The sequence below is a fragment of the Pholis gunnellus genome, assembly GCF_910591455.1.
Source record: "Pholis gunnellus genome assembly, chromosome: 15".
NCBI lineage: Eukaryota > Metazoa > Chordata > Actinopteri > Perciformes > Pholidae > Pholis > Pholis gunnellus.
The window spans coordinates 7,160,999-7,184,950 of NC_136542.1; the positions used below are offsets into that span (position 1 = coordinate 7,160,999).

At 43.3% G+C, this 23,952-nt stretch overlaps 1 protein-coding gene across 2 annotated transcripts; it reads right to left on the reverse strand.

The window, feature by feature from the left end:
* Window positions 1-1,043: 1,043 nt before the first annotated feature.
* Window positions 1,044-23,201, reverse strand: LOC306707043 (guanine nucleotide-binding protein subunit alpha-11-like). 2 transcript variants are annotated; one of them, XM_079174323.1, is made up of 8 exons: window positions 22,336-23,201; window positions 10,275-10,459; window positions 8,689-8,843; window positions 7,302-7,430; window positions 6,297-6,425; window positions 3,958-4,087; window positions 3,280-3,433; window positions 1,044-2,728 (listed from the first exon to the last, which is right to left on the reverse strand). In XM_079174323.1, the coding sequence occupies exons 1-8, from the start codon at window positions 22,469-22,471 to the stop codon at window positions 2,538-2,540; spliced, it is 1,209 nt and encodes a 402-aa protein (XP_079030449.1). In that variant the 5' UTR covers window positions 22,472-23,201; the 3' UTR covers window positions 1,044-2,537. The 2 variants fall into 2 exon arrangements, with proteins under 2 accessions (XP_079030449.1, XP_079030448.1); XM_079174322.1 differs by lacking the exon at window positions 6,297-6,425.
* Between the last annotated feature and the right edge of the window lie 751 nt (window positions 23,202-23,952).

Genomic DNA, 23,952 nt, shown 5'->3' on the forward strand with positions numbered 1-23,952 from the left:
AAAAAAGAAAAAGAAAAAAAAAGTATATCTGCACTTCACTGGCACTATCAAAGCAAGCCTCAAAAAACTGGAAATGAACAATGCAAAAACCAACAACTGAATTTTTGTGTTAAATTACAAATAGCAAGCATGGACCGCATGGGTCTTCAATCATTGATAAAAAAGTCCACCTACGTTCGTACTGTACATTTTTCTAGGTATGCATTACAGCGCCGAGTCTATAAACCGAGAGGAAATACAGGTTTCTCTCTCTTTTTTTTTTTTCTTCTTTTTTTCTTAAATCAAACAAAACAAGTGTGAGGGCTCCTAAAGAAAACCAAACAGTATTATCATGGATGGATGGAGTTGTGATGGCAAAGTACAACTGGAAATGTCTCAATAAGAAATAGAAAGCAGAGATAAAGTCCTTACTATACCAGACATTCAGGTTATTTTTACAGCAGTTCAGACTCAAGTAGGCTCCGCCATGAGAAAAGGAGCACTTCAACATGACAGACTCAAAAGCAATCAAATTATCAACACCTTCAAACCTGGTCCATAAATTAGATAAATAAAAAAAAAAAAAATCTTTAATTACTCTTAAAATCGTCTCGTCACCATACTGTGAAGATTTCTACCAGCCCTAGTTAATATAGTCTGGAGCCAGAGCGGTCGCAGTAGTAGGGGAGGAACCTCTTCTCAGACTATTGCTCCTTCTGTTTCCTCTACACCACTCAGCTCCGTGTAGTCAAGTGAACAAAATCCATAATCACAGTATTACTACTACCATAAATTCATAGGAAAGAACTGTATGCTAATGAAAGAAGTTGATTTTTTTTTTGTAGATTTTTTTTTTTGTTTGTTTTTTTTTGCCAAAGATGGTGTACCACAGAGCGTTTTTTTTGTACAGGAGTGTTTTGTGTATATGTATTTACAAACGAATATACACAAACAACGTTTGCAGACTTCAGAGTGCGTTTTCTGTGAAAGGTTCATAACCCCCCCCCCCCCCCCCCCCCCTCCCTCCCTCCCTCCCTCCTCCTCTCACCACTCAACAGCAAGCAATCTATATATAAACAAAGTGACTATACAGTAAAAAAACAAAAACAAAAAAAAACAGAAACACATCCTGATGTGATGTCACAGTCAGGAAGTGTGTCTGATTGGACGGCTGAGTGACGCAGGTGTGACGTCATCGGAGATGTGACCGCATGGATTCCATTCACACCACAGCACTGTGGTGTGGGCGCGTTTAATTTACAGCTTGTGTTTTTGTTGAATAAGCTACTTGCAGCCCGAGTTGCAGATGTGCTCTGATCAACACTGATGACATCATGCTCCCCTCCACATCTGCTTCCGCCAATCGGCGCAGAGCCCGTGTCGAAAGCAGGGTCCTCTCACCCGCTACTAGTGTCTTTGTAATAAGGGTGTGGGGGGGGTGGCGTAATCAGTGGGGCCAGATGCTGTACAGAAAACATCTGGAGGGGGGAAGCAATGTGATAAACTTAAAAAAAACAAATACCACAAAAATCTTTAAAGGATACTTATGTCAAGTAAAAATTCTGGTTGCTTCTTTCTTTTTTTTCAGATGTCTTTGTTTTGCAAAGTTTTAAAGTTTTAATAGATTTTCTTACGAATTCTTATCACCATTCCTTTGAGCCATTATTTGTTAAATAGAAGACGTAGCAACACATTTCTTTCATTAAAAACATTTTTTTTGGGGGATTTTGATTGGCTATGTCTTGCCCTCTCGTGCTTTTTAACTTAAGTGTGTTTATTAACGCATTTACTTCATAATTTATATATATTTTGCGATTGTGATGCTGACACTGGTGGGTACATTCATAGATGCTAGATGGAGACAGAATCCTCGGCCCCGTCCCCTAGAGTCCGGTGTGAGGCTTCAATTTCTGTCTCAAGAAGCATGATGCCCCCCCCCCCCCCTCCCCACTGGTTCCTAGTTGGTTTCAGGAGATACAGCACACCGACAGGAGCTCACAAAGGACACGACAGAGGATCTGATCTCACACCGCTGAGGGTCAACTCCGGAGGGCCAAAGGGGTTCGATGCCACTATTCACCAATACACAGCTCCTCGCTAGTCAATGCTGCCCCAAATACACATGCGTACGTACCACACACACACGCGCACACACACACACTAAAGTCCCCTTCAGTCACTGTACAGTCCTTGTGAAAAGTTTGTGTGCCAGATAAAAAGTGCCAGAGCCAGCAGCCGAGGCCAAATCTGACACACGGAGCAGCTTTGGGAGGAGCGGGTACTCTGACACAACAAGCTGCCGAGCGACGGAGGAAGAGGGCGAGCTTTGGTGAAAGAGGAGGGGCGGCGTTTGCAGGTGGGAGGATTTGTGAATGTAGTGTACTGGAAAAAAAAGAAGGAAGGGTTCTGTTAGTGAGCGCGCGTGTGTGTGTGTGTGTGTGTGTGTGAAAGCCGGCATGGTGTGCTGTGTAATGCATGTGAACTTGAGCCGCACACTCCCAAAGAGGTGTGCTTTTGTGCAATGGGGGAGGAGATGTGCCGTTGTCGTCGGTGGGCCCTCACACCAGATTGTACTCTTTGAGGTTGAGCTGTAGGATGGTGTCTTTGACAGCTGCAAACACAAAGCGGATGTTCTCCGTGTCCGTGGCACAAGTAAAGTGAGAGTAGATGATCTTATCGCTGTCTGGGTTTAAGTCCACAAACATCTTGAGAATGAACTCCCGTGCTGCCTGTGCATCTCTCTGGGGACCTGGGACACAGAGACAGACAAGCAAAACATTTTGATATCATTATTATAAACTGAGCACAAAAAGGAGTGGGTCAGCAATTTGGGAAATGCGCGTATTCCTGATGGATACAACTATGTCATGCCTGTGCATGTAGTATTGAGCTATAGACAGGAGGATTAGCGTAGCATAATGACTGGGAAACGGCTTACATGACCAGAAAAATACTACTGTGGTGTTCCCTTCTTGCCATTGAATACCCGGTTGTCTCTGGTCAGGCCTTCTTCCATTGGTGGCGTTGTTGCAAATGGTCCGCAATGCAAATATGTCGTTTAAAAAGCCCTACTTTAACCAACAAAACCTGGAAAGCAGTGGATGTCTTGTAGCCCCATAATCTTGTAGGCCTATATTGCGTATTTAATCTGTGTAAGACTTCATTAAAAGTGGAAGCGTCTTCATTATTTTTCTTGCAGTTTTGAATAACACATTAGCTCCATCTAAGGAGGCGGCTTCCGACAGTCCATTGCTAGATTAGTCAACATACACACACACACCAACGTATAGATGATCTCACCATCAAACTCTGGGAAATAGTCCACCAAGTGTGAGTAGGAGATTTTCTCCTCTAGCAGGTCCTTCTTGTTGAGGAAGAGGATGACGGAGGAGTTTTGAAACCACGGATAGGTAATGATAGTCCTGAACAAAGCTTTACTCTCCTCCATGCGGTTCTGGTGCAGAGGGCAGGGGAACAGAGAGAAAAGTCACATTGTTTAGTTTAAATTGACTCATCTCATTGAGATGTTTGCATTTCAACAACTTATTGTCATGCTGCGTGTGCGTGTGTGTGCGCGCGTGTGAAGAACACTGGGCCTCATTCACCAATATCTTCCCATGGTTTTTCTTGAATTTTGTCTTCAGCCGGTTAGATAAGTCTAAATCACGACGTGTTCAGAAATGTGTTCTTGTAATGATAAATCTTATTGTAAACTGAACTAAACTGAAACGTGCGTAAAAGCCATATAAGGGCATGAGACTGCAGGGCTGTGTGCACACAAAAACTGAAAAGAAAAGTTGAGAAGATTTAGTCAAGAATGCCTAACTCTAATAATGGTGGAGCACTAGACTCCAAATGTAAAAAAACAAATTCAATAGTTCTGAATGGTTGGTGAATGAGGCCTATTGTCTTTTAGCAACATTAGGTGTTTTTCTTGTGTATTAACTGAACGGTCAAGGTACTTTGATGTCCACCTACCTCATTGTCGGACTCCACCAGGACCTGGTCGTACTCACTCAGCGCCACAAGAAACATGATGGAGGTGACATTCTCAAAGCAGTGAATCCACTTCCTCCTCTCTGACCTCTGACCTCCGACATCCACCATCCTGACGGCAGGATGAAGGTGACGAGGAAGATAAGTGAAGAATCAAGAAGGGGGGGGAAATATTAGCATATATCTCTTGATGGTCTAGTTCACGTTCTCATTACCCTCAATGTCTGGTAAAGGCTTAAAGGACTACTTTTAAAAACGTTCTTAAAAGGAGGTGTTGAATCCATCAAGATGTATTTACTTGTGATACAACTTTACAACAGAGGAACACACTTGTTTCAGGTCCTGAAGTCATTCTCTGGTGTATGTCTTCCTTAAACAGTTTCAGCACATGACCCAAATAAAGATATAGTCTCATCCTGGGACCCATGAAAGCCATAAGCCGTTTTTACTATCGTTTATTTTTGGGTGCCGATATATCGTGTAAAAAATAAGATAGGATATCGTGCAATCCTAATAATGATGTTTAAAGCAAACTAGTTTGGGGGAAACACAAGACTTGATGGGTTCAACACCTTAAGAAGAGATTTAATGGCTATGTGTTGTGAAGGGTTTCAGAGCAAACGTGTGCAGATCTCTACATTTGACAAGGAACTAAAACAGTGTAGTGCAGTGTGAATGTGCTTTTGTCCTTGCAAATAGGAGAGTCATGCATGCCACCACAAAGATAAAAGCTTCCCGTTTGACACAGATCTAGGATCAGTTTCACAACCAATGCCACCCAGTTTAGGAAATTGTGTTACTTTCATCGTTTGTCAAAAGTGCAGTCACAATGTCTGAGCAGAAGCCGTCAGATCAGAAACTACAGAAATGTTTGTAATAATCGTTTAATAAGTCGTTATTTGGATCTTCCCCACAGATAACGAATGAGAATCTATGGTTGTATAGTGAACATAGAAGCACTGGAATACACAGGTAGCTGTGTAGCAGATTGTCTATCTGGTTGTGCATTTTATCTCCGAAGGAAAGAATTCTTAAACTGAGAGGCATACATTACATCCGATACTAGATCAGGCTGTACTTCTGTTTATGCGCTACTGTGAAAGCGAAAAGGTCAGAATGGATTCATTTCTCTACTCGACAGCTTTCTCAACCTCCCCTGGTGTGTGTGATAAAGCACCACACACAAACAATTTGTGAAGGTTTGAAACGCACTTGGAGAGGACAAATGGGGAAACAGGAGGAACAATGAAATGAAGGACAAAGATGAGATGGAGAGGGGCACAGGAAGAAAAGATAGAGGACAGGAGGCAGAGTTCAAATGTTGATGTAAGATACAGAGGGCACCTCTGGTGGTGGGATCCTTTTCATGGTAGGACGACGCCTCCTATGTAACCGAATGACAAACTACAAGCTGAGAAAATTGCATCACAAGTGGAATGATATATACGTTAGATGTAAGACTTCCGCACATGTGCGTGCAGGCCGACAAGCGGTCCTAAAGCTGACGGATGTGTGAATCCTCATGAGGTTTCTGCTTCCCTGAGCTTCTCCTTGACACGGTCACCCTTCACTCGTCAGGGAGTTCAGGTCCCAGTTTCATTAAGCCTTCATTTGTGACGAGCGATTCAGTAAAAATCTTTCCGGTTCAAAAACCTTTGATGTCGAGCCATCATACAAACGGCATCGGTACAACTTAAGGCTGAACTTCCTGTACTTTGTTGGACCTCTGGACACACGGGCGCAAACCTCAAGACCGGGTGAGCCATGGTCTCCTGAGAGAGCTGCACACATCTAATATAATTCACAAGACAAGGGTGCCCCCTGGTGGTGGCCCAGTCCACCGGGGTCCACAGAGACCCAGGGCCAATATAGGCCCTGCAGGACCTGCTGCCCAAAATAACATTCCTCTACCGCGGAGAGGACGACCTCGTTTCTTCTGCCAGCCGGAGAGAGGAGAGGAGGAGGAAGAGAGGAGGTGACCCATTTACAGAGACCGGGCACCAGAATGTAGGACTGTGTGTCCGTCAGGGGGCTGTGATACGTGTGTGCGGTTTGTGGCAGGAGGTAAAAGAAAGTGTAGGATGTAAAATGGTTAGGACTTTAATTTCTATGATCGCAGGGGAAGGGTTAAGGAGTAAGAATGGGATACAGACACTCATCAGTTAAAAGTCACAGGTTATAAGTTCTTTCCAGTAATTTGGTGGACAAAAAAAAAAAAAGAAACATGGGTTTATTTGGCGTTTTGGACAAAAACACATCAGAGGACGTATGGGTTTGATGATGAACAAGGAGAGACTGAGCCAAAACGGGCATCTTTCTACCTGAAAATGATGCTTTGCAAGTCGAATGGGTACTCTATGATTCCTGTAGTGGGGATGCGCACCCTGAGCACATCCTGCTGAGTGGGAAGATAGCTGGAATCTGCAATACGATCCAGATCGGAAAGATAACTACAGGCGGGCCGGTCGAGGAAAAAAAAGAGAGAGATGAAGAGAAAAGAGAGACAGAAAAACAGTTATATAAAGCGTGACAAGCAATTACCGCAACACCCCCCCCCCCCCTGCAATTCCAGGAAGTGTGGATCAGTCCTGTTGAGGAAGCTTCACAGAAAAGGCCACATCTCAGAAACATAGGGTGTTAGTTAGTGTCACTGCTCCACCAACACTGTATCCAAAAACCAACACAAGACGTTTGATATCAGCTGCTAACTTGCAACTGCAGCTTTTAGTTTAATTGACTAAGTACTTTCGTGGGTTATGTTGCAGACAGTGAGGGGGCATCAGTGACAGTAGGAGCAGTGTTTCAGCAGCACATACGGCAGCACTCGGATTAGATGAAGAAGGTTTGGACAAGTATGACATCAAGGATAGCAGAAAGCATATTCCATACCATTCCATATCAATTTGTAATTTCATTTTAAAAAGTTCAAATTATTTTGTTTTTAAAAGTGAACTTCCTGGTGAATCTTTGGCATCACTCACCCTTCTTCATCTAGTGTTTAGTGGCTGCTCTCCAAACGCTACAGTGCAACATGTCCGGCCTTCGTTTTGTTCCTGGAGCCAGAACATTAGCACAGTTCTGAACACAAACCACTGATATCTAATCAGGTTGACTAACGCAACATAATCTGTATTTTTCTCTACAGGACAACTTGGTCCATTTAGACAAATAAGTGTGAGCTTTCCCCACACAGTTGTAATGTTTTAGGGGGTACAATTTACAAAAGCCTTGCCCCCGTTTCACTAATGTGTTAGCATCCTGACAGTGATCAGTGGTTTCTGTCCTCTAGCCATGGTGATGCTGCAGTCCTGGTGCCATGGGGGTACCTGAAGATGACGTTCTCCAGGTCAAACGGGTACTCTATTATACCCGTGGTGGGAACACGGACCCTCAGCACATCCTGCTGGGTGGGAACATATCCCTCTGCAGTCACACGGTCTATATCGCTAAGGTAACTGGAGATGAACAGTATGGACAACACTGAAATGAAGTCAGATTCAATGATTTTCTCCTCTACCTCACATACACATCAAAAAACAAAATAGATAGCTAAACGTATTTACCATAACATATACATTCCCAACAATGCAGGCCCCCCTGCATTCACACTGACGTGAAGCATCATTAATCTGTAGTACAACAAATCAACAACCAGGGGGCCCGGTGAGTTAAGTGCCTTTTGATATTTAGCCTGAGGTCACAGAATAGTAGGACGTAATTATGGCAAATACACACAACAGAAGGCTGACACATTTGGCTACAAGCACGATAATTGTACACCGGGACAATTTTTTTTTTAATCCCCAGTTAGGAGTGTACCTCTTACTACTGGCATTTAAATCAATCACGGTGAAATGACTTCTAAGTCACTGTTTTACTCTTTCAGCTAGTTTAGACAGCATGAACTAAAGCAATGAGCGAACAATTACCATACAGTGTAGATAAACATCTATGGCGGACCATAACCAACATTTAAGATACCCGCTTTTATAGCTGTTGCTTGTAGAAGTTTCATCTAGGGTTGTTAAATCGTGAAATAGGCTGCTGAATTTTGTCATAGGTCAGCTGTATGTGGACAAAAGGCGTACAAGGTAAATATACACAGGTAGTTACACACACACAACCTGCCACCAAACACACACTTATTACTCTAAAAACTGGTGTCCTGAACTCTGTCTCCCTGCCGTACAAGAAATGAAAGGGTCAATTTATTATGCAACTCACCTCAGGTGTTATCTAGCTAAGCAGATAGATTTAGTTAACAACAAATACAAATTGTAAGTAATAGGTTTTAAAAAATGAAACAGCTTCAAGTCTGTACAGAAACAATGTGAGCAAGTTAACGGTCACATTAATTATAGCACAACTCCATACTTTAAATCCTGGACGTGTATGTGGTTGCCACAAACACACTAACAATGTCAATTAGTGGACCAAGTTAAACCAGTCAGACTGTTGTACATCGGTTTGGGAACAGAGACATTGTTGTTTTATAACTAGAGAATCAATTACATTGTAATTTTGGATTAGCAAAAGGATCCCTATCAGATCCTGGCACTGAAATCTGCATCAGTTCCCAAACCAGCATCACAGACATACACTCACAAAAGTGACATAACTCAGTCACACAGTGTGTCACAGTCACACATTTAACATTCTTAAATCCTAAATTTTAACACACGTATACACACAAAGACAGAGAAACGGACGTACTATTTAGTGGAGTCAGAGAGCTGGTACTCTCTGCGGCGGTCATAGGCCTCCTGGATCCCTGGGTCGGCCCACAGGTTTTTGATCGCTGCGATGAAGTGATAGTCAAACCCATTGATCTTCTCAATGTCCACTTCCTTCACAAGCATGGCGTTGGACTGAAAAAACACAAGCAACGGAAAAAAAGTTGAGATAAAATCGAGATGTAAGACAATGATGAACTTTCTTTATCGTCCGTTTGGACCTGGTGGCTGATGACCCAACATGTTCTACTTATTCTACAAAATTATCGTTTCTGCGAGACAAATTTTTGTGTGCATTACTGGACCCTGAGACTATCCCTGCCAGATCTGCCGTACCAAAACGCCATCAAAAGTGGCGACGACTGCCCCAGGAAGAGAGAGATGAGAGCCGAGGACAAAGCTAAGCTAACCCAGCTAGGACCTAATGATATTCCACTACCCAGCCTACGATGATGTCCGGACAGCAGGACAGAGCGCAGGACCCCGGTGGGACGAGAGGAGGGGGCCTCTGTGTTTACATTATTGATTGTTGGTGCTCAAACACAGAGTTGATGTCGAATCTTTAACGTTAAGATGTCTAGAGAAGGTTTATCCTTGTGAAGATTAACAGACATTAGACAATGGCCATACTGTAAATGTATAATGCACAACAGTCATGTTATGAGGAGAAAAAAGAGAAACACCTTTAGTGGGACACAACCATGACATGTCTATTAAAAGAGGCACAACATCCGTGGTTCCCCTCATACCCTACCCACTATTATATGTTTTCATAGCTGTGACTTGATGATAGATACGTGGGACAGAAATTAATACTTTTCTTAACTTTACAGTGTTTTTAGAAAGGTCTTTACAGCTCTTACTAACACACACTTTACTGTGATCTAACTATATGGGGCCATTGTGCTGTATCCGTAGAAATAGAATTGGGAGTAGAATGGACATTGTTTGCAGAGGTCATTTGCCTAAAATAAAATGGTGATTGTTGTTACGCACGCACGCACGCACGCACGCACGCACGCGCTCTGCCCCTAAGCCGGCAGCAGAGATAGCCACAGTGCCAATCAACGTCTGTTCAGGCCAATTCACACTTTTTTGTGTGGATTACAGTCACCTTGCATTCCAGGTGTAAATGAGTCTTCAATTGGAGGTTCACAATAAGGACTGGAATTGAGAACCACAGTAGCATACAACAATAGACTATGCAGTTGTATTGTTCACACACCATCGGTAACTAGTTTCAGTTATTTTAATGTATTTACACATCAAACGGCTGCCTCCGGTACCGAGAAATGAGGCGGAAATACCATAAAAATATCTGTTAATGGCAACAATTCAGGGGGTGAATTTGTATATAACTCGCCTGTTTATATTATTTTAAGACTTTAGGCATGTTGCGCTCCCACAGGTCTCTCCCTTGCTTAAAATGTAAATTATTTCTGATAGGCTATGGTCTTTCACTACACACTACCCCCATGGAAGTTTAGAAATCACACCTTTCAAATAACCAAAGGTCTGAAACAAATGACCGTTAAGATATTTCCTTATTACCGAGTCAGTCCTTACCCGATTCTGTTCAAATTTGTAGGGGATCTTGAGGGTCTCAGTGGCGCGGATCATGGCCTGCATGGAGGTGAAGATGTTCTGGTAAACAAGCCGGATGAAGCCTCTCTTATCTTCGTCTGAGTACCCGGCTCCGTGAATGATTCTCATCTGCTTGATGAAGGTGCTCTTGCCACTTTCTCCAGTACCTGAACAGAACAAGGGAGGCAAATAGTTAGTATAGTTAGAAATGCAGCAAACTTACGGTGTGGGCATAGTGAGAGGGCACGGCAAAGGCCTGCGTAGTCTTGTTTAAGACGTAATACACTCCACACACACACACACACACACACACACACACACACACACACACACACACACACACACACACACACACACACACACACACACACACACACACACACACACACACACACACACACACACACACACACACACACACACACACACACACACACACACACACACACACACACACTTTGGGGAAACCTCTAGAGAAAAAAAAATACCACTTCATAAAACCCAGTGAAGTCACTTTCCAATCATCAAGTGTCAAAAAGCTTTCCTGAGGATCAATATTTGGTACTAAAATTAAGTGAAATCAAGTAATTGGTACTGTACACATTATTTAGGTAGCGCTGGTGTAGCGTCAGATCTTTAATATTCTCACGTAAAGGCTTTAATGCAGCCGAGAGAAATTAAAAGGGTAAGGAGTACATAAATCTATTTGTGTGTGTATTCCTTGTCCAAAAAGAATAAACCGACCTTTTCAGCACAGCATAAGACTTTGTACACCAGAAGCAGTACGACGGTGCTTCTGATGATAGAACATTGGCAACCATTTTGAGAAATTGGCAACCTGTTCTTGGCATGCATATATATATATATATATATAAAAAAAATAGGAACAGCACATAGCAATTGTGTAACCCGCAATAAATAAATGTGTCGCATTAGTGATGTTTGACTATTGCCGTTACAGTCAACGCTGCATGGGCAGCGGTGCATTTACTCACGTGTGCGTACAGGCATCTGTTTTAGAGACAATGGCGAGGTAATAAATGAAGTTGGAGAGCTGGATGGAAAATTATACTGTAGTTTGTGTTTTAATAAAAAAGCAAACTACAAAGAATTGAGTTACTGTAATAAAAACATTTTGCCAACGAATGACCTGAGCTTTATGGTAATCCTGGTATTTTATACAAAAACGCACATTTTCTGTTTATTACACAAAAATACATCTATATACAACCAAGAGAATATTTACCATTTACAATATTTAATTAAAAATCTAATTTCCCGTGATCATTATTTTCATATTGCTCCAATTAAGTGCTAGAGCCCCTTCCCTTCCAATTAGTGGACAACTCATTTTGAAATCAGATTTTTCATTTGTGCAAACGACGATCACAACAACCTCAAGTCTACGATCTGAGACAGAAGCTCCACGAAAAGGCAAAAAACGTTGACGCCAGCTGAAGAGACCCAAGAACATGCTGCAGCCTGATTGTGTATCTGATGTTTTATTAGTGTTCATTCATTACCAGCATGATGATGAAGTCAGTTTTACACGTTATAAAAATCTTTCTACAGAAATTCCAAATATATTAACTAAAGCTGGTTATATTTCGCTTATATTTCAAAGCGTCGGGATGCTATCGCATAGTTTGGAGAGTGATCGAATCAACAATGTTTCCAGGAAGAAGAAGAAGAAGAGGAGATATGAGAGTGTGTGTGTGTGTGTGTGTGTGTGTGTGTGTGTGTGTGTGTGTGTGTGTGTGTGTGTGTGTGTGTGTGTGTGTGTGTGTGTGTGTGTGTGTGTGTGTGTGTGTGTGTGTGTGTGTGTGTGTGTGTGTGTGTGTGTGTGTGTGTGTGTGTGTGTGTGTGTGTGTATTCAAGCTAATTTGATGAATATGACGAAGACGACGTGCCCTACATTTAGGCTCTAGCACTGAACTGCCTCTGCTGAAAGGTGACAGCAGGGGTCGTTGTCAAAAAGGCTGCATTCCTTCAGTGATCCTCCTCTGGCCTCCTGAGCCCATATCTGGCTGGAAGATCATCACTTCAAGTGGTGTCAGGTTTCCAGATTCACACATATGGTAAGGAGCCCGAGAAGAGGCTTTGGAATACAGGCATGTGCTTAAAAAGATTTATTCTGCATCTACCAAAACACCCCGAAACTCAGTGGAAAAAATAATAATCTCTGCATCGAGTCAAAACGCACGTTTTCAAGCTTTTCAAGACCGACGGTGATTGCCAAAAATAATCCCCCACTTGGCTTGGTGTGTTGGGTCTAACCCACATTTCACACTAGCCCTCTATGTTCTACATGCCCAGAAACACAACCCTCCGGCCACACACACACACACACACAAAAAAGAAAAGAGAAGAAGAAAAAAGCTGATGAGTGAAATCAAAAAAAGGGATCCAGCACATCTATAATATCTGCAAAAGGGAAAGACGAGGAAAAAACACACACACTCATCTCAACACCACCTACATTCAAGGTTTTTGAAGAGCAGCCATATTTCCATTACCATAGCAACCCCTCCTCTGTCTCCCTCTCTTTTTAGTTCCTGTGTTTTTTTCATTTTTTTTAAACCCCTCCTATCCACCCCTCCTCTCTCTCTCTCGTAGCAGACAGTAAATATAACTGTGAGCCCCTCAGGCCTGCTATGTGCTCTTCATTGTTTTGTGCACCACAGAAGAAGAAGAAAAAGAAGGGCCTCGGCTCCACCGAGACTTTTGGGGGTGGGCTGGTCTGAGGTCAGTACCAGGGTGTGTGTGTGTGTGTGTGTGTGTGGGGGGGGAGGGGGGGGTGTAAAGAAATGTTGGGGAGATAGAGCAGCTTATCCTTTGATGCAAGAAGAAATGCCTTAATCTCAGATACAAAAGGGGAAGTGAGCCTCCTCCATCTCTTCCAACAAAATGCCCAATTTTGGAGAACAGAGACTAGATAGACTATGATTCACTAGAGATCTTTATCGTTTCTCCTGGGTGAATCAATGCTTTGCAGAAGGAGCTAATAAAAGCTGTGATCGTCAAGCTAACAAAAAGGAGCACGGAGAGCATTTTCTTTGTATTGCGCTGCGGCACTAATGTCCCGGCAGTGAGCAAGAGGATCACTCTCCAGCTTGATGTCTGATTTATTTCTCGTGACCCCGTCACAAGATCTCCCTCTGCTGTGTTCTCCTTAAGTATCGTGTCCCTCTTTCACCAGACAACACACTACGAGCCTCTGTCTTCCCTTTTCTCCTCCCCAGATTGTACCAGCACCAGCCACAACCGTTAACATGTCCTCACCAGCTCTCCCCCACAAATACACCCCCACACCCCCTCTCTCCCCCCCTTTTTCACAACCCCTCCTAACCTCCCTTAGGCTAGAAATATGCCCCTCCATTCTCCTCCATCTCTGTCAAGAATTTTGGATATTCATAACTAGAATCCATCCATTCTTTTTTGGATATGACCTAGAAAAAAGGGGTCACCTTTTAATAGCTCACACACTACTTGGGTTTGATAACGCTTTCTGTGCCAGGTAGGTACGAGTGTGTGAGAGAGACAAAAGGAGCTCAGATTGTGGCCCAGTGCTGCAAGGTACACTACACAGTCCACAAAGTCGGAATCAAGGGGAACCAAACAACAATGTGCATACAATTAAAACTAGCTCTGAACAGCCCAACTGAGAACAACTAGTGAAACGCAAACATTGTGTGGATGGTTAGTAACAGCTATCCATCTTGTTAAGACGCCGCACACTTCACCTGTATCCTCCGTTGCCCCGCTAGCTTTCACAAGCCTTTACATAACGCGACTGATGTCAACTTGTGACACGACACCTGATGGACTCGACACACCGCTGTCTTAGTGCAGCACATTCGGTTGAGCCCAGGTCGTCAGTCTATCAGGATGTGTCCGTGTGTGTGTGTGTGTGTGTGTGTGTGAGAAGGGCCTGCTTTGTTTGCATGCTCTGCTTATATCCCATCATTTTTTCTCATTGTGCATCCCCATGCAGTTTACAATAGGCCTCATGCTCAAGCAGGGCAATCCCTGTTAAACCTGGCTTCCCTCTGCAATGCCCGTCACAGCTTTCCTTTAACAAAGTGATGTGGATTATCAGCCACATGGCTAACCTTCATGTAAATTCACATACGGTCCATTGGTATGAACAGTGTTGTCTTATCTGGGTTTATGAACGGCCCTTTTAGGCAGCGCTTGACAATCCAATCTCAGCGGTTAGAAGAAATTTGCATAGACACAGCAGAGGTTTAAGTATTATCAAAACCTCAAAATTGGCATCAGCCAGACGTTGGCCTTTCATATGAGCACGCTGGAAAGATACTGTATGAATCAGGCAGTCACAAGGCTAACCGAAATGTAGCGTGGGTCTAAAATCCTTCACTAAATTCATCTTAGAAACTGGCCTCTTTCTGGTGTACAAAGGAAAGGGATTGAGCCAAGGCAGCCCGGAGCTACACAACACACACACCAGCTGCCTAACCAACTGTGGACACACACAGATCCTGTGGTCAACCTCAAGGCATGGCTGTTACCTTCACTGTGATGGCCCATTTTCTTTCTCTTTTCCCTGCAATGACTTGGGCAACACACAATGCAGGACTCCAGCAAACACGCGCGCGCATGAAGACAACAGAACGAGGACACACTCTCTCTCTCTCTCTCTCTCAGCTCTACTGCAGCTTTCCAACATGTGTTGCCTGCTGTCAGGATCTGGGCACAACTCCACTGCTTTGTGCCGATGTCTCTGCATCTGCCGAGTGCTCCGTGTGCTTGGGTGTCGGAGCTGTAAATTGAATATACTGTACATGATATAGCATTCACTGCACATTACACACAAGTTCATCTGTCCACCTTAGGATAGCTTTTGTCTGTTCAACAGTGAGTATGCGCCGAGTGCCGTTCTGGTCGAGTAGGTGTGGGTGAGCAAAAATAAAATCAAATACAGGCTTTACAAAAAAGGTTTGGAGTAAGCGGCAGTATTTTAGTCTGCAATACACACTGTGCTTGGGCTGCTACAAACTAGAAACAGATGCCACATCTTAGATGTTGACATTGTTTATTAAGCCATTTAAGAAAATCTCATCATGGAGATTATAATCACTCCGTGTCCACACTAGGGGTGGCAATTACACCGGACATATTGAAAAAATAAATATATATTTGTCGGTGACGCACAATATCAGAGCTTTTACTTTGCACTTTATACACCCAGTAAAATGAAATGTTCCCAATTTTAATCCAGTTTCCCCTGTGTTAATTGTTTATCTCTTGTTAAATGCTAAATATAGTGGGAAAAACAGAATCGGAGTATTTTTGTATCAAAATCCTTTCGTAAAAGTTATAAATGTTGCATGACTCATCCTGCACTCAGAGGCATGTACAAAAATTCATCCAATCAAATGAGAATCATCGTTTGTGGTCCGTAGTTAGCCGAGAGAGCAATATGGAGAGAGATGGGAAGAGATGTGCATTTAGAACTTGATCCTCAATTAGCTGGGTCCATGTTATGATGCACAACAAGGATATGTGGCAATGTTTTCATGGGGGCAGTAAACAAGCCAAAGCTTGGGCTTTTGTCGCTCATGTGATGAATTACAGGAAATGACGCCATCTCCTTGGTCTCTGGAGTAAACGTTTAAAAAGTGTCGGCGGCAGAGGCGAACAATACAACAGAGAAAAGCGTAGCGGCAAATGCATGATTAAAGGGTTCTGTTTTAAAACCAGAAACACCTTCCGACTGGTTTTTCTCCTCCGTTTTGGAATGGCTTGGGTCCATGAAGTGGACCTAATCATGGTGACGTCACCCATTGGTTCATCTTGACTTTTTGCAACCAGTAATCTGAAGTTACCATAATTGGAAGGCGGCGGAGCGACGTAGAGACGCCGTACACGGCATCTGGTAGCGGCAGCGACCTGTCAATCACAGTAAGCCCGCCCTAAAGCATACTCCGCTTTATGGTCTATTTTACACTCAATGGACCATAGTTTACTAAATGAACATCATGCTGTATCGAAGAAAACTTGAAACTAGAGAGTGAGACCATTGACTCATGTTTACTGAGATAATACATCAAGAGAGAAGTAGAATCATTTACTCAGACTTCTATACAATCAGACTTCTTTTTGCAAACGTGTACCAGTGGCAGTAAATCCAAAATATTGCCAAATAGGCACCTTTGCTTTGACGCCAAATCCTCCGCCATCGTCTTATCAGTCAACTCTCATCACGTGACGAGTGAAATCTGACTCCTGCTACTCCAATGCATTAAAGTCTAAGATTGTAGCGTCCATCATCAAATAAAAACACCATGCAACACCGGTAACGACGAATTCTGCACCAAGCCCAGTCAACACATGTACTGCTCTCTGGTAAACCTACTGTGGATACATTTACCTCAATGCACCACACTGGAAATCTCAAACCACAATGCAAGCCTGACATCCTCCGTAAAACGACAAGTGTAAGCATGCTCCATCGCTCTAACTCGAAAGTTGAAGTGACACGAGTTAAAATGGAATGATCACAGAGACGTGTGGGCTTTACTGTACGCAGCAGCTGGTGGGCGTAAACAGGAATGAACATGCCACCCTGTCAGCACAGAGAGGGCTGAAGACACTGAACTAAGAGGCATTGTCCCCGTCCTGTGGGGACTGAGGTAGCGGCGGTATATGGGACAGTCACCATCCAGCCTCATTCACCCCCAAATCTCCAGAGAGTGAGCCACGAACCCATTTAGGTACGAGTGCATGTGTTCATCTGTGCACTGGTGAGCAACTGTGTAATAGACACCGTGTCGTAGGGAAAGACAAAGTGTGTGTGAGGCTGGCTAAGGTTGACCGCCTGAACATTTACTGGAATGTTCTGTGATGAAGAACGCACAGTGGGGTGTGTGCTTAGTCCATTACCCTTTGACTTAAATGGTATACTATAGTTCAACATTATAAATGATCGTAACTGGACACCATAGTGAGACATAGTGAGACACAGACTGCGTTAAAGCCACAGAACCTACTGCAATCGTGCTACATGAGTCCTACTATACAAACAGTGCCTCCATCACACTCTCATAACAAAACATTTCTAAACAAACCTAAGTGCCACACAAAGTAGCTGCAGTGTTTCCAAGGCCTCGCGCATAATGCAGGACACACAGACTTGTCGTCACCATGAAACCAAAACCAATCAGCACAAATGTACACTTTTCATGTCAACAAATCATTACATAGATACAATTAATTTTAGAGTCTCCAAAGTTACATTAAAGACAATCTTTGGGGCCCCTGGAGGCCTTGAAGGTTTAAGGCCCTGACCAGGAACTGCAATATCCCTCGTGAGTTGGGCCACGGATCTTTATTGAATGTCAGGCCCAATCTTTCCCTTTCATTTATGTCCTCTCTCTGCTACCAGTTTCCGCTCCTACTAGTGTAGTGCCAAACCAACCTTCTTGTTGCCAAAGGTAAATGTACAATACTGTGACAATAAAAACTCATTAAATATGATAACAGCATATTTATCCGCTGTGTGCTCGAGATCAGACTGGAGACGTGAACACTTAAACGATGGGTGAGCTTACTCGCTATCTTCCTACGTTTGTACGTTTTAAAACAGAAAACACATGTTTTGTATTTTGATACTTAATGGAAATGACATATATAATACAATATAGCTAACGGCAAGTACCTCGTTAGTGGCAATTTTCAGCTCCCTGGCGAACCTCCCTCCAGCCAGCTGTGTTAACGTCACACACACACACACACACACACACACCACACACAGAGGCAGCTACGGCACAGAGTAAAACATAAACAAGGGATATACTGCAATTCATTTTCAGTGGGATGTTATTTGTCCAGTAACCTGAAGCAATTGTATTTGGAGATTTGTTTGAGTGAGAGAAGGTCCTGTAACCTGGTGCAGTTATGTATTAGTCAATCTTTTACTATGATACAATTGCATTTCAAGTTTCCATGAAAAATGTGGAAACGTGTATGCTGTCATTTATAGTTCTTAGAAATAAAATTTAAATCTGTAAAAAAATCAGAAGGTCAGACTTCTCTGAATCGGCTAAGAAAATTGCAATCGTTGCATCTCTATTTTTTTTAACCAAAGAATCAATTCCCTTTCTTACAAAATCAAAAGTAAAAGTAAAACGCTTTAATGCTGAAACCGCATTCACAATGAACCACAGAGAAGTACGACGTGGTTGTCAAAGTGTTCCTCTGTACCTCAGAGAATATGTTAATATGCCACATGTTTGCTCGTCTTAACTCTCAAATATCGCAAAAGCCTGTTTCATCATTTCCATATTAAAAAGTATTAGATCTGATCACGATAAAGAGGATTTCAGGAATAACTGGCCATCCGCATAGCTCCTCACATTCACTAGCGCGCGCGCACACACAGCGAGGAGTCGAGCTAGAAGATCCCTATTGCCATATATGATCAAAATAAGACGGCTTGGCAAAGGAAGGAAGGTCAGCAATAAACATCTGAGCCTCTCCCCTGATCCTCTTCCTAGTTCAATCAGACTGTTCCTCTGAAGGATGTCTTAACCCGATACCGAGACGTACTGCATAGACAAGAACAACTCAATCAATGAGGACTTGGCAAACGACTGTACATTAAACCTCCACCTGGGATGATGTGCTACTGAGCCATCCAAGACATTTTGGGCCGTTAAGCAGACTTTTGGCCCCTATTTTTAATACTGTGCACGAATTCTCTGATGACCAAAAGTGTCTTTTTGACATCATTCTCAGGAGTTGTTAACTGATTGCCAGACAGTCTTCATATTTCATGTGAAGCCCACATTTTCATGAAAAGCGAACGCCAACTGGTACAACGACAGCTTGACTGGGTCCTTACAGTTTGTCCCGGTCAGCACTTTTGGGAAACCCTAAAGCGTTTGCCCTTCCCTCTCACTTTACTGACCGTTCGCTCGCTCCAGCAGTTCATTTACCCGATGCAGCAAAGGCCACAGCTCCTGGTCCACTGTGTTTTGACCAAGTAGAGGCAAACCACTGGTCTGTGGAGCAGGAAGCTGTCAGTATGGCCCGATATGGCCTCAGTCACAGGCAGCCAGACTGTGGGCAATGCTGCAGCCCTGGCAGAGTTGTTATTTTCTGACCAAGCGGGTAAGTATGATGTTTTTATAGTTTTTAACTGCAAAACCAACCCTAACATTCACCCTCTCAGTCTGGAAACACCATGCCTGTGTCTGGCATCAAATAAAACAAAACCCCATAACGGTTTTATCGACGAGGCACGGCTGTTTTGGCAACGCACCGCGGCCATATAGCAAACCCTGGCAGGAAGGGAGAGGAACACCAAGGGAGGGTGGACCTGAATCAGTGCAGGAAAAACACTTTGTTGGGAGAATGCTGCAGCGTCTGTCAATCTAGAGGTGAAAAACATGCAGATTAATCAAATTGTCTGTCTGCACCGTTTATTTAATAAGAGATTTTCTCATTTTAGTCATTTTTTTAAGCAGGAAACACCAAAAATACCTGCTGTTTCCAGCCACTCAAAATGGGAGAATTCTTTTTTTTTTTTCTGTAAACAGATTAACCTATCTTTGCATTTTGGACATGACGGGCAAGACAAGTCATTTTAAAATGTCACATTGTGCAATAGGACATTGAAAATGTAAGAAGTATTTTTTGTTTCTGGGAGAGTTTCCTCCTTGAGGACAAATAATAAACCTATTAAATCTATTTAACCACCATGCGACTAACTATTTTTTTACATTCAAAACCCACAAATATTCCATTTAAAACCATATGAAATTAGAGAGCAGCTGCAAACCGTCTCATTGGATAACCTAGAACTAGAAGCTAATGTCGTTTGTTTGATAAATTACTCATCTAGATCACCACAATTGTTGTTGAATCATTGTATTTTGCTCAACTAATAGTTTTAGCTCTACCCTACAAGATAAACCCAGACACACACAAGACTAGTGAATTATGATACCTTAAAAAGAAATATGAATCACATGCCTCCACAAAATATTCCAGTACTACTATGTATATATAAATCTACAATTGAGAATACTTGGCCAGAAGGAGCTGATGGGCACTTTGCATTGAGTCTAGCTGAAATGTAAAACCTGTCTCCTGCAGGGCAGCGAATGACCGGAGTCAACTAAGATGGATTAATGTCCAGTACTCAAAATCTCGTCCTTCCTCTTTGAAATACATTTGATGAAACACGGTGGTTGAATAGATTTAAAAATCGCTTCATTATTTGTCCTCGAGGAGGAAACTCTTTTAGAAACAGAGGTTGTCTTCGTTCTCCACTGATGTGTGGAGAGGCAGGCGGCTCACTGAAGGCTGCGGGCCGGAGAATAATGCCAGGGGGGATAATAGGAGTCAGTGACATCTCAAAGTCTCAGCAGCGGATGTGTTTAACCAAGCCTATTAAGACCTACACTAATCCTGCCTTACACGTCCTTATCCAGGCATCCACTGACAGCCTTAACTCACACAGGATGGGCCACTTACACCATGACTGATAGCAGGTCGTGCTTGCTCTCTGCCTTTCACACACTAACACTTTCACAAGTGGTTTTTAATGTCTGCTGTCAAAATTAGGGATGTATTGAAAGAAAAAACACACCAGATGGTTGTGCAATGTTTTACACAGGGTGTAAATGATCACCTTATTTTTTAAATATCCTGGAATCAACTCAACCGTTTATTGATCATCTGGCGGGAGAAATTTGATTGCAGCACACAAGCAAACCCTTTCAAAGCTGCGACACAAATACAAAAACACCCCCCTTTCGACACGCTCACGTTGGCCACCAGGTAGAATAGAGTGCACTAGCGATTCAAACGTGACAGAATAGAATATGTCCCAATCGACGGTGTGGCTCTAGTGTGGCCTACTTATCCGAGCTGAGGTATCCAGCAGGGAAATGAAAAGGAGACACACATGTCAAATAACCAGGGCTGCTTTCGGTGGGCGAGAAATGGGAGCAAACGTTTTGAAACTAAGGATGCAACCTAGATAATTCTAATTGTCCTAAAAAAAAAAAAAAGGACACTTTCCTTTTTCCAAGGAGCTTTCACACGTCTGTTGTTTAAAGTGGCTGGCGGCTAACATGCACACACAGGTAAACGTTAGCCTGTTAGAAGACAATTGCACACAAAATACATTTTTCTGAAAGCAACGCGAGTTCACTGGTGATAAAGCATAGCCCAATGTTCCTTTTTGTGTCCACAGAACAATGAATCAATGCAGTACAGTGCAACTTGTTCAACAGCAGCTCCCTCTTGCCCACACACCAGCTATAAAAATAGCCAACATTAACCTACTCAGCTAGACTCCAGCATGAGGGGGCAAATCCCTCAGTATCCTCTGGAAGGGGTAGATGTGTGACACTGGGGGAGGGGGGGGGGGGGACTAACATATATTAGAAAATTATAATGGAATGAATGGACAACCAAGCAAGGACTAAGTGAGGCACCTGAAGCTTCATCCAGTTGAACAAAACGTTATGCAACCTGGTGAAAGCAACAGTGTAAAGCAATCCAAAGCTGCTGCTTCTATTATCAAGTGGCCATCTCTGCCTTTCAACCATCACCAGCTGACAAACCACAGGGGCAGTTTTTTTTATGTTAGCTGACTAATTAGCTTGAGAGCTAGTCAATACTGTCAAAACTGGCCCACTGACAAGCATGTGGTGAAGCCTGCAACATTAAAACGGTGACATCTTAGTAACTTCGATGCCAAATGATCCGTTGTCTGCACACCAATGCAAATACATATTACTCGAGTAAAGAGCCACTGTGGCTAGCTAGCCAGTCTTTGCAGATATGCACATTAAACCAGCCAGCTTACTGTTTTTTTTTTTTTTTTTACTCAGACCACGCATTTCGCAAATTCATGCGATAACGTTTCTCGTACTGAATCCTAGCCAGCTAGCAGCCTTAACTAGCAGCATATTTGCTAGCATTGCCAAGAAGGCCCAAGAACGTGAGTTTTCCCACACAACGACACACGAGACGTGACAATTAAAACGTGTAACATGTTACATACCGAGAAGAAGTAATTTCAGCTCTCTCCTGGAGTCGCGCTTGTCTCGGCGGAGTTGTTTGTCAATTTCTGCATTGATTCGTTTCGACTCCTTCGCCTCTTCGCTCAGGCAGCACGCCATCATGGACTCCAGAGTCATCCCCTCTGGTGTGGGCAGCCCGGTTAAGACGGGACGCGATACACGGTCTCAGCTTATCAATCTCAGGCGAGGAGGTGGTCTGTCTGTCTGTCTGGACGCACGGACGGACGGGACTAGCTCGGGGCCTCGCTGTCAAGTTGTCCCCCTCAGCCGAGAACAACTGCGACTTCACCCGGGTGTTCTCGGCAAAATCACGGGAGATCCGGACGTCAGGAGACGGCCTTAATACAGTTAATGTTAAAACTACTGCCGCAGATTAGCCACTTAATACCTATTTTATATCATTAACCCTCTATCCTTTCGTCTGTCACTGTGGTCCAAATTCAATCTTCACAATCTGCCAAAAAAAGTGGTTCAAAACTGCAGCCTCGCGACATCCGAACCCGTAACAATTGATTTTCTCTGCAGCCTCTCCAACGGCAGCTAGCTGGTTCACGCTACAACAAGTAGTATTCCTAGCTGGTAGGCTAACATTAGCGTGATCACCGTTATTGCACTTATCTGCGCGGCAGCAATGCGTCCGTTTTCTTAAGTAACTACATGAGCTAACGTGGGCTAAATTGCACGTAGCGGCTACACGAGAGCAGAGCCTCGCTAGCTCTCTTAACGACGCCTCGGCTAATGTTGTGTCAACCCGCAGTGATTGAAAACAGCGAGCTGGTTGAAGGAATTCGTCCGCCTAGCTAGCGATAGCAGGGCAGCACCCTATCACGTCCTGACTCATCTTGACGGTAAAACACGAGGCTACTACCACCGCCTTAAAGAGGGGTAAGATGCAGACCGGCCCGGGTGGCTTTTGCTAGAAATGTGTTCGCTGCAAACAGCTGGCTTTCGTCGCTGGAACAAGGTCGGAACACACACACACCAAGTCTGATGCCGAGCGAGGAGGAGGAGATACTGGGGTGTTGAGTGACAGGCGGGGGGCTTGCATGAAACATTGTTTTTGACAGACCAATTGAATGGGCGAGGGCGGGTCCTCCGGGGTGGGATCCGACTGTGTGCACACAAGATGCAAAACCCCCAATATGAATTAGGAAGGGCTTGTTTCTCGGGTTTTATACACTCTTTAAATACAGGCACCACCTGCTGCATAACCTGCACTGCTGGGAAAAAAATATTTTTCAAAATGTGGTGCAACATGGTGACTTATCAAGACAGAATTAATTTCAAAAAGTAGTCAATCCTCATCAATAACCTGCAGTATAACGCAAGCAGCATCAGACAGGACTAATTATTAGCGATGAACGTGACATCTTGTGGCTGAGAGCTGAATTGCATGTAACACATGTTCATAGTATTCATGCAATAAGCCCATTGGTCCATATTGGTTTCTAGGAATGTAGCTTTTTCATTTTGTACACACTGTGTAACACATGTTTACATTACACACAGGTTACAAACCATCAGAATCAAAGATGATATCAAACCATATACAATAAACCCAGTTAAAACAAAACTGGAAACTTTATGCAATGATGCAC